General features: G+C 36.9%; 3 protein-coding genes across 3 annotated transcripts; all 3 read left to right on the top strand.

The window, feature by feature from the left end:
* Positions 1–2,217: 2,217 nt before the first annotated feature.
* Positions 2,218–6,361, top strand: LOC141462259 (uncharacterized). Its single transcript, XM_074143964.1, has 2 exons — positions 2,218–3,424; positions 4,137–6,361. Exons 1-2 carry the CDS (start codon positions 2,254–2,256, stop codon positions 6,359–6,361), a joined length of 3,396 nt encoding a protein of 1,131 aa, XP_074000065.1. The 5' UTR covers positions 2,218–2,253.
* A 632-nt stretch (positions 6,362–6,993) lies between these two features.
* Positions 6,994–10,550, top strand: LOC141462282 (uncharacterized). The gene is made up of 3 exons (XM_074143986.1): positions 6,994–8,200; positions 8,913–10,459; positions 10,533–10,550. The coding sequence occupies exons 1-3, from the start codon at positions 7,030–7,032 to the stop codon at positions 10,548–10,550; spliced, it is 2,736 nt and encodes a 911-aa protein (XP_074000087.1). The 5' UTR covers positions 6,994–7,029.
* On the top strand, positions 10,387–11,641 carry LOC141462283 (ATP-dependent DNA helicase PIF1-like). The gene has a single exon (XM_074143987.1). The coding sequence runs from the start codon at positions 10,565–10,567 to the stop codon at positions 11,639–11,641; it is 1,077 nt and encodes a 358-aa protein (XP_074000088.1). The 5' UTR covers positions 10,387–10,564.
* Positions 11,642–12,151: the final 510 nt, after the last annotated feature.

The raw sequence follows: 12,151 nt of genomic DNA, 5'->3' as shown, positions 1-12,151 counted from the left end.
GACGTTCAAAGTTTTGAATGTATATATAATGTTGTACATTATCTTTGTTAATTAGTAATAAATCGCGATGATCGCCCAGTTCTTGTTTACAGATTTTTAATGGATAAACATTCTGTTTTTTATCTAATCCAAACACATTAATTGATATATTATTCTTTTTTCAAATTTTCTTATTTCATGCAGAGGTGTGGGAAATGTAATGTTTGAAAAATCATACCTTTGCAATAAATCAGGAGTATACTTGCTTACTCTATGAGGCGTTATTTTTACGAATTTAGCTAAAACAGCATATTGGAAACATTTTAAATCATTACTTTTAACATTAATACAAGCACGTTTACGAGCTACATTGGTAGGTAAAGATATATATGAACTACCTTTTAGTGGTTTGTACTTGTTGATTTTTAGACGAGCTCCATCGACTCCAAATAAAGACCAATTGCTTTTTTTTTTAATTGTGTCTCCTCCAGTTCTTCTTGTAACTTGATAAAAGCTTTATTCAACACATCTTCTAAATTTGTCTCTTCTACTGCAATAATATTTTTGGTCTTTACTGCTGTTTCTTATTCCTCTCCTAAGTGATTGTACAATTTACATTCAACAAATATGTTGAATTTAATACTATTATGTTCCTGGAGTGCTTCTTTTAAGCAATTTATTATTTTATCTTTAATTATAGTAGAAATGAATAGAGATCAAAATTATGTTTGGATCGTATAAAAAATGATTTTAATCGGGCAGAAAATCCAGTCTCATATGGTAAAATACCTTCACTATCATGAGATTGCGCTAAAAGAGTTCCCCTCTTAGGTTCTGTTTTGGCTTTCTTTTGTGGTGGTGCTCTGGTGCAGTATGCTTCATGTCGAATTAAGTTATAATAATTATCAAATTGGTTTCCACATTTCGTACAAAGTCCTTCAAATTCTTCTCGACATTGTTCTTCATGACGTTTTCTTTTTCTTAAGCTTGACAAATCTGTTGAGCATTTATTACAGATGTTTTTCTTTATACGATTATCCATTTGAATAAGTGAGAAGTAATTAATAAATTTAGAGGTATTATCTATACCTAGTTGACAATGCTAAATGAGTTATTGTGTTAATTTATACCTTTATAAATGATGAGTTTTCAAGCTCTGTCAATATTGATCTTCCAAATTTGGTTTTCACGGCCTTGAATGAAATTACTTTATTGCTTTCACCTGTTGTTAACTCCTTAGTGGAGATTTCATATGTAGCTGGATGGAAGCTTGGTTTAAATTTGTCTTCAACAAATCTGCCATCTAAAATTACAAATATATACAAAATAATATTACAAAAGATTAGATGTGTGCACTGTGTGCAATGCCACATTAAAAATTCAATACAAGTAACATAAATACATACAAAATAAAAAAAAATATAAGATGTTACTCACTGTGGTAATAAATACTTGTTCACTGACTGATCAACTAGTATTGATGGCACTTCTTCAGTTAGCGAACCTTTAAATACTGTTTCAAATTTTTTTTATTTCCGTAAACATGTTTTTTACAAATTAATATTTTTTCCCTTTTTAAAACTCTAGTTGTATATCTAATATATAAAATTCTCGTGTCACGGTGTTCGAACTTGAACTCCTCCGAAACGGCTCGATCGATTTTTGTGATCCTTAGCGTGATTGTCGGCCAGGGTGGAGAATCGGCCAACATCTATTTTTCATCCCCCTAAATGTTAAGGGTAGTCCACCCCAAAATTTTTTTTTTATTTTTTAGGCAAAATTTTTTGTTTTTATTTTTTTATGACACATCATACAAAAATACATACAACCCTAAATTTTTACCCCTCTACGATCAACCCTTATATTTTATTTGTTAATTAAAAACTTTAATTTTTTTTAGTAAATTTTTTTTTTTATTTTTTGATGACTTACAATAAAAAATCTCATATTACTCTCAACTTTTCACCCCTCTACGATCAACCCCTATTTTTTATTTGTTAATTATAAACTTTAATTTTTTGGCAAATTTTTTTTTTTATTTTTTGATGACTTACAATAAAAAATCTGTTAATACTCTCAATTTTTCACCCCTCTACGATCAACCCCTATTTTTTATTTGTTAATTCCTATCCAGATATTATAATTTCAAGTTCCTTTAATTATGATTTTTTTTTAAATTCAATTTGATCTCCCGCCCTCACCGTTCGACTACTGATCACCTATCAATCGATCAGTTATCCCCGCCATTTAAGTATTTTAACTTCATTTATTTATATGTTCTATGTACAGTCAGCAATGCCAAAAAAACGCAAAGGGGCTAATTTGAGTCGTCGAACGATCAATTCTAGAGCCCGGCTAGATGAAAGAGTACAAAGATCAAGCGAACAAATTCAAAAAGTCAATGCTGATGCGAGTAGGAGAATGTCACAGTTACGTGAATTACGATCACAAGAGGCACGAGATGAACGAAATCAACAAAGACAACTAGAACGAAGAGAAACTCGCAGATTCATAGTCGATGGACGTAGAGGAATTGACCAACAACGCCAACAAGTTCATCGAGCATTTACGTCAAATTTATTTCTTCGACTAGCGTTCCAGTACGAGCCGGATGTTGAATATTATAATCATTCTAAAGTGGTTATTGGTACTTTGGAAAAGGAATGCCCGCGTTGCCATGCACTTAAATTTAAAAATGAGCCAGTTGGGATGTGTTGCTCATCAGGAAAAATACAACTAACCGAAATTGAAACACCACCTGAACCATTGCACGGTTTACTTATCGGTACAGATCCAGATTCTAGCCTGTTCCTGAAGTCAATTCGCACATTCAATTCATGTTTCCAAATGACATCATTTGGAGCAACAGAAATAGTTAACAATACCGCTGCAAACGGTCAACAATTTAATTCCACGTTCAAAATCAAAGGCCAAGTTTATCACAAAGTGGGCTCATTGCTGCCAATGCCAAACGAACCTCATAAATTTTTACAAATATACTTTATGGGTGGCGAGGATTCCGAACGTGCACTCGCTAATCGCGTGGATGCACGTTGCGACTACCATAATCTTAATTCACCTTTTGCCAGGCGTATCGTCAGCGAGCTGGACGCTCTGTTAAATGAGCACAATGAATTATTAAAATTCTTCAAATCACACATGCCCAAGCTACAAAGTGACAATCACGCTATTGTCATCAATCCTGATAGAACACCAGCTGGAGAGCATGTACGTAGATTCAACGCACCTGTTGTTGACGACGTTGCTGGAATCATGGTTGGCGACCGTACAGCTACGCGACAAATCGTGATTCGAAGAAGAAATAATGATCTTCAGTTCATCAGTGATACCCATCGTTCATATGACGCTCTCCAATATCCACTAATTTTCTGGAAGGGACAAGATGGATATTGCGTAAACATTAAACAACGAGATCCCGTAACAGGTAATTCTTTCATTATTAAGAACACACCTGTTTTATTATTAAAGAATAAATTTTCAATTAATTTAAATATATATTATTACAGGAGCTGAAACAAATAAGAACGTTAGCTCGAAGGATTTTTATTCATATCGTTTGATGATTAGACGTGGCCGAGATAACATCATTTTACGATGTCGTGAGCTTTGACAACAATTTATGGTCGACATGTATGCGAAGATAGAGAGTGAACGGCTACGATACTTGCGATATAATCAACAGAAGCTGCGTGCGGAAGAATATATTCTCTTGCGAGATGCTATTGCGAACAACGCTGACACTGCCGAAATCGGTAACTCTGTTATCTTACCATCATCGTACGTAGGTAGTCCACGTCACATGCAAGAATACATTCAGGATGCTATGACTTTCGTGTGTGAATATGGACGACCGTGTCTTTTCATTACTTTTACATGTAATCCAAAATGGCAGGAAATTATATCATTGCTATTGCCAGGACAAAACGCAATACATCGTCATGACATTACAGCACGTGTGTTTAAACAAAAATTAAAGTCTTTAATCAGCATCATTACCAAATTGCAGGTATTTGGCCCCACACGTTGTTGGATGTATTCAGTTGAGTGGCAAAAGCGTTGATTACCTCATGCACACATTTTAATTTGGTTCGTCGACAAAATACGTGCTGAAGACATCGATAGTTTGATTTCTGCAGAGATTCCAGATCCGTCTACTGATCAATTACTGTTTGATATTGTTACAACAAACATGATTCATGGTCCATGCGGACGTCTGAATCGTTCATCACCTTGCATGGTAGATGGAAAACGTACAAAGCGTTTTCCTAAAGATTTCACTAACGACACGGTCACACATGTTGACGGATATCCAATATATCGTCGAAGAAGTACCGAAAATGGCGGACAATCTTTCATTAAAACTACCAACAACGGAGACATCGACATTGACAATCGTTGGGTGGTACCATATTCTCCTCTGCTGAGCAAAACCTTTAATGCTCATATAAATGTTGAGTCATGCAGTTCGGTGAAGAGTATCAAATATATTTGCAAGTATGTGAATAAAGGAAGTGATATGGCTGTATTTTGGATTGAAAATAATAATGTTCATTCTCCTCCGTTGAATCAAAATGATGAAATCACGAATTACCAAATTGGCCGGTATATCAGTTCCAATGAAGCTGTCTGGCGTATTTTCGGTTTCCCAATTCATGAACGGGATCCAGCAGTTATCCATTTAGCTGTCCATCTTGAAAACGGCCAGCGCGTATATTTCACGAACGACACAGCGCTTGATCATGCTATAAATCCACCGAAAACTACGCTCACCGAATTTTTTGAATTGTGCAATCGTGCGGATGCTTTTGGTGCCTTCGCACAAACACTGCTCTATTCTGAAGTTCCGCGGTATTTTACATGGGCTCAATCGAAAAAATGGATACCCCGCAAGCAAGGGATACCTGTTGATGCGTGCCCCGGTTTATTCAAATCAAATAGTTTGGGTCGTGTATATACCGTCAATCCAAGGCAGACTGAGTGCTTTTATCTGCGACTATTGTTGGTTAATGTCACCGGACCATTGTCATTTCAAGATATACGGAAGGTAGATGGACAACAGTATCCTACGTATAAAGATGCATGCCTTGCTCTAGGCTTGCTAGAAGACGACAATCATTGGGACAGCATGCTTGCTGAAGCAGCATTAAACTGTACAGGAACACAAATTCGTCTACTATTTGCTATAGTACTGGCTACATGTTTCCCGGCCCGAGCACAAATGTTGTGGGATAATCACAAAGATTCAATGACTGATGATATATTGTATCGACATCGTACAAGGTGCAACGATCTAACAATATCATTCAGTGAAGCAATGTACAATGAAGCATTGATTGCTATCGAGGATCTTTGCATTGCTATTGCGAATTTACCAATCAGTCATTTCGGTATGGGCTCACCGAATCGAAGTGCATCTGATTTACTCAACACAGATATGAATCGTGAACTACAGTACGATACTGTACAAATGGCGAGCATTGTTAGCCGCAATGTTCTACTACTTAATGATGAACAAAAAATTATCTACGACCGTATCATGCTGGCAGTTTCGGCAGGACAAGGAGGATTCTTTTTTTTAGATGCACCAGGTGTGACTGGCAAAACATTTCTTATTTCGCTACTTCTTGCCGAGATACGATCAAAAAATGGCATCGCATTGGCCGTTGCATCTTCTGGCATTGCAGCAACTTTATTAGATGGAGGCAGAACAGCTCATTCAGCATTTAAGCTGCCGTTAAACATTAAAAATAATCCAGATGCAGTGTGCAACATAAAAAAACAATCGTCTATGGCCACAGTGCTGAAACAATGTAAAATTATTATCTGGGATGAATGCACTATGGCACACAAACATTCGCTTGAGGCATTGGATAGGACATTAAAGGATATAAAAAACAACGATAAACTATTTGGCGGCACTTTGTTACTCCTTTCAGGTGATTTCAGACAAACACTTCCCGTTATTCCGCGTTCAACCTACGCTGATGAAATCAACGCGTGCTTAAAATCATCGCGACTATGGCGTAATGTTGAAAAAGTACAACTGACGGTGAACATGCGCGTTCAAATGCTTCAGGATCCATCCGCCGAACCTTTCTCTAAACAACTGTTAGTTATTGGCGATGGGAAAGTTGCTGTACATGAAAATACTGGATGCATAAAATTACAGACGGACTTCTGCACAATCATCGACTCGCAAAATAGTCTCATCGATCACATATTTCCCGACGTACACACACAATATGCAAATCATAAGTGGCTGGCAGAAAGAGCGATCTTGGCAGCTAAAAATGTGGACGTCAATGGGTTAAATTTAAAGATACAACAGCTGTTGCCTGGGGACTTGGTGTCTAATATATAAAATTCTCGTGTCACGGTGTTCGAACTTGAACTCCTCCGAAACGGCTCGATCGATTTTTGTGATCCTTAGCGTGATTGTCGGCCAGGGTGGAGAATCGGCCAACATCTATTTTTCATCCCCCTAAATGTTAAGGGTAGTCCACCCCAAAATTTTTTTTTTATTTTTTAGGCAAAATTTTTTGTTTTTATTTTTTTATGACACATCATACAAAAATACATACAACCCTAAATTTTTACCCCTCTACGATCAACCCTTATATTTTATTTGTTAATTAAAAACTTTAATTTTTTTTAGTAAATTTTTTTTTTTATTTTTTGATGACTTACAATAAAAAATCTCATATTACTCTCAACTTTTCACCCCTCTACGATCAACCCCTATTTTTTATTTGTTAATTATAAACTTTAATTTTTTGGCAAATTTTTTTTTTTATTTTTTGATGACTTACAATAAAAAATCTGTTAATACTCTCAATTTTTCACCCCTCTACGATCAACCCCTATTTTTTATTTGTTAATTCCTATCCAGATATTATAATTTCAAGTTCCTTTAATTATGATTTTTTTTTAAATTCAATTTGATCTCCCGCCCTCACCGTTCGACTACTGATCACCTATCAATCGATCAGTTATCCCCGCCATTTAAGTATTTTAACTTCATTTATTTATATGTTCTATGTACAGTCAGCAATGCCAAAAAAACGCAAAGGGGCTAATTTGAGTCGTCGAACGATCAATTCTAGAGCCCGGCTAGATGAAAGAGTACAAAGATCAAGCGAACAAATTCAAAAAGTCAATGCTGATGCGAGTAGGAGAATGTCACAGTTACGTGAATTACGATCACAAGAGGCACGAGATGAACGAAATCAACAAAGACAACTAGAACGAAGAGAAACTCGCAGATTCATAGTCGATGGACGTAGAGGAATTGACCAACAACGCCAACAAGTTCATCGAGCATTTACGTCAAATTTATTTCTTCGACTAGCGTTCCAGTACGAGCCGGATGTTGAATATTATAATCATTCTAAAGTGGTTATTGGTACTTTGGAAAAGGAATGCCCGCGTTGCCATGCACTTAAATTTAAAAATGAGCCAGTTGGGATGTGTTGCTCATCAGGAAAAATACAACTAACCGAAATTGAAACACCACCTGAACCATTGCACGGTTTACTTATCGGTACAGATCCAGATTCTAGCCTGTTCCTGAAGTCAATTCGCACATTCAATTCATGTTTCCAAATGACATCATTTGGAGCAACAGAAATAGTTAACAATACCGCTGCAAACGGTCAACAATTTAATTCCACGTTCAAAATCAAAGGCCAAGTTTATCACAAAGTGGGCTCATTGCTGCCAATGCCAAACGAACCTCATAAATTTTTACAAATATACTTTATGGGTGGCGAGGATTCCGAACGTGCACTCGCTAATCGCGTGGATGCACGTTGCGACTACCATAATCTTAATTCACCTTTTGCCAGGCGTATCGTCAGCGAGCTGGACGCTCTGTTAAATGAGCACAATGAATTATTAAAATTCTTCAAATCACACATGCCCAAGCTACAAAGTGACAATCACGCTATTGTCATCAATCCTGATAGAACACCAGCTGGAGAGCATGTACGTAGATTCAACGCACCTGTTGTTGACGACGTTGCTGGAATCATGGTTGGCGACCGTACAGCTACGCGACAAATCGTGATTCGAAGAAGAAATAATGATCTTCAGTTCATCAGTGATACCCATCGTTCATATGACGCTCTCCAATATCCACTAATTTTCTGGAAGGGACAAGATGGATATTGCGTAAACATTAAACAACGAGATCCCGTAACAGGTAATTCTTTCATTATTAAGAACACACCTGTTTTATTATTAAAGAATAAATTTTCAATTAATTTAAATATATATTATTACAGGAGCTGAAACAAATAAGAACGTTAGCTCGAAGGATTTTTATTCATATCGTTTGATGATTAGACGTGGCCGAGATAACATCATTTTACGATGTCGTGAGCTTTGACAACAATTTATGGTCGACATGTATGCGAAGATAGAGAGTGAACGGCTACGATACTTGCGATATAATCAACAGAAGCTGCGTGCGGAAGAATATATTCTCTTGCGAGATGCTATTGCGAACAACGCTGACACTGCCGAAATCGGTAACTCTGTTATCTTACCATCATCGTACGTAGGTAGTCCACGTCACATGCAAGAATACATTCAGGATGCTATGACTTTCGTGTGTGAATATGGACGACCGTGTCTTTTCATTACTTTTACATGTAATCCAAAATGGCAGGAAATTATATCATTGCTATTGCCAGGACAAAACGCAATACATCGTCATGACATTACAGCACGTGTGTTTAAACAAAAATTAAAGTCTTTAATCAGCATCATTACCAAATTGCAGGTATTTGGCCCCACACGTTGTTGGATGTATTCAGTTGAGTGGCAAAAGCGTTGATTACCTCATGCACACATTTTAATTTGGTTCGTCGACAAAATACGTGCTGAAGACATCGATAGTTTGATTTCTGCAGAGATTCCAGATCCGTCTACTGATCAATTACTGTTTGATATTGTTACAACAAACATGATTCATGGTCCATGCGGACGTCTGAATCGTTCATCACCTTGCATGGTAGATGGAAAACGTACAAAGCGTTTTCCTAAAGATTTCACTAACGACACGGTCACACATGTTGACGGATATCCAATATATCGTCGAAGAAGTACCGAAAATGGCGGACAATCTTTCATTAAAACTACCAACAACGGAGACATCGACATTGACAATCGTTGGGTGGTACCATATTCTCCTCTGCTGAGCAAAACCTTTAATGCTCATATAAATGTTGAGTCATGCAGTTCGGTGAAGAGTATCAAATATATTTGCAAGTATGTGAATAAAGGAAGTGATATGGCTGTATTTTGGATTGAAAATAATAATGTTCATTCTCCTCCGTTGAATCAAAATGATGAAATCACGAATTACCAAATTGGCCGGTATATCAGTTCCAATGAAGCTGTCTGGCGTATTTTCGGTTTCCCAATTCATGAACGGGATCCAGCAGTTATCCATTTAGCTGTCCATCTTGAAAACGGCCAGCGCGTATATTTCACGAACGACACAGCGCTTGATCATGCTATAAATCCACCGAAAACTACGCTCACCGAATTTTTTGAATTGTGCAATCGTGCGGATGCTTTTGGTGCCTTCGCACAAACACTGCTCTATTCTGAAGTTCCGCGGTATTTTACATGGGCTCAATCGAAAAAATGGATACCCCGCAAGCAAGGGATACCTGTTGATGCGTGCCCCGGTTTATTCAAATCAAATAGTTTGGGTCGTGTATATACCGTCAATCCAAGGCAGACTGAGTGCTTTTATCTGCGACTATTGTTGGTTAATGTCACCGGACCATTGTCATTTCAAGATATACGGAAGGTAGATGGACAACAGTATCCTACGTATAAAGATGCATGCCTTGCTCTAGGCTTGCTAGAAGACGACAATCATTGGGACAGCATGCTTGCTGAAGCAGCATTAAACTGTACAGGAACACAAATTCGTCTACTATTTGCTATAGTACTGGCTACATGTTTCCCGGCCCGAGCACAAATGTTGTGGGATAATCACAAAGATTCAATGACTGATGATATATTGTATCGACATCGTACAAGGTGCAACGATCTAACAATATCATTCAGTGAAGCAATGTACAATGAAGCATTGATTGCTATCGAGGATCTTTGCATTGCTATTGCGAATTTACCAATCAGTCATTTCGGTATGGGCTCACCGAATCGAAGTGCATCTGATTTACTCAACACAGATATGAATCGTGAACTACAGTACGATACTGTACAAATGGCGAGCATTGTTAGCCGCAATGTTCTACTACTTAATGATGAACAAAAAATTATCTACGACCGTATCATGCTGGCAGTTTCGGCAGGACAAGGAGGATTCTTTTTTTTAGATGCACCAGGTGTGACTGGCAAAACATTTCTTATTTCGCTACTTCTTGCCGAGATACGATCAAAAAATGGCATCGCATTGGCCGTTGCATCTTCTGGCATTGCAGCAACTTTATTAGATGGAGGCAGAACAGCTCATTCAGCATTTAAGCTGCCGTTAAACATTAAAAATAATCCAGATGCAGTGTGCAACATAAAAAAACAATCGTCTATGGCCACAGTGCTGAAACAATGTAAAATTATTATCTGGGATGAATGCACTATGGCACACAAACATTCGCTTGAGGCATTGGATAGGACATTAAAGGATATAAAAAACAACGATAAACTATTTGGCGGCACTTTGTTACTCCTTTCAGGTGATTTCAGACAAACACTTCCCGTTATTCCGCGTTCAACCTACGCTGATGAAATCAACGCGTGCTTAAAATCATCGCGACTATGGCGTAATGTTGAAAAAGTACAACTGACGGTGAACATGCGCGTTCAAATGCTTCAGGATCCATCCGCCGAACCTTTCTCTAAACAACTGTTAGTTATTGGCGATGGGAAAGTTGCTGTACATGAAAATACTGGATGCATAAAATTACAGACGGACTTCTGCACAATCATCGACTCGCAAAATAGTCTCATCGATCACATATTTCCCGACGTACACACACAATATGCAAATCATAAGTGGCTGGCAGAAAGAGCGATCTTGGCAGCTAAAAATGTGGACGTCAATGGGTTAAATTTAAAGATACAACAGCTGTTGCCTGGGGACTTGGTGTCATATAAATCTATCGATGCAGTTTGCGATACCAACGAGACTGTGAATTATCCAATTGAGTTCTTAAATTCATTGGATTTGCCAGGCATGCCACCACATCATTTACAATTGAAGGTTGGATCTCCGATTATTCTACTTCGAAACTTAAACCCACCACGGCTATGTAATGGCACACGATTAGTCATTAAAAAATTAATGAATATTGAAGCCATCATCTTGAATGGCAACTTTCAAGGCGAAAATGTGTTGCTGCCACGAATCCCTATGATTCCTACAGATGTGCCAATTGAATTCAAACGCACTCAATTCCCAATTAGATTGGCATTCGCTATGACAATCAATAAGTCACAAGGACAAACATTGTCTGTATGTGGCTTAGATTTGGAAACACCGTGCTTCTCCCACGGACAACTATATGTGGGATGTTCTCGCGTGGGAAAACCATCCAGTTTGTTTGTGTTGGCTAAAGACGGACTAACCAAAAATATTGTACACTCTATTGCGCTAAGAGATTAATTTTTTTTTTTCAACTGCCATAATTGATAGTAAAAATATAAATATTTATTTTTGATGTTTAGATAGCTATCAAAGACTGTTGTTTAAAATATATTCGTTACTCTAATAAAGATTTATTTATTAACCTAAATAAAACATACTTTTATTCTTTATAATGCATTCGATTATAAATACTTCCCCGCACACTTATAGTAGATAATTATTTTTATTTAACTATAAAAATGTTTCCTAGAAATAACATACATGGCAAAACAACGTTTGCCGGGTCAGCTAGTTTCCATATAGATTATTTTAGAAATTAATCACTTTAGATAATAAGAATAATAATAATCTAATATAATTCTTTTAATGAAGTCATTACTCTTTGTCCTATTTTTGATGATTTCTTATTAAAAAAAAAAAAAAAAAAAAAAAAAAAAAAAAAAATTATTTATTTTATACAACTTTTAAGTTTCAACACATCTCTCAACAATTTTCTTTAAGTAATCAAATTGTTTACTAACAACTTCA

This window comes from Rhodnius prolixus, unplaced genomic scaffold, assembly GCF_049639745.1.
Source record: "Rhodnius prolixus isolate KJV_2025 unplaced genomic scaffold, Rpr scaffold_24, whole genome shotgun sequence".
Taxonomy (NCBI): Eukaryota; Metazoa; Arthropoda; class Insecta; order Hemiptera; family Reduviidae; genus Rhodnius; species Rhodnius prolixus.
Note: the sequence above shows the minus strand (reverse complement) of the source record. Positions and strands in the feature narration are given on the sequence as shown.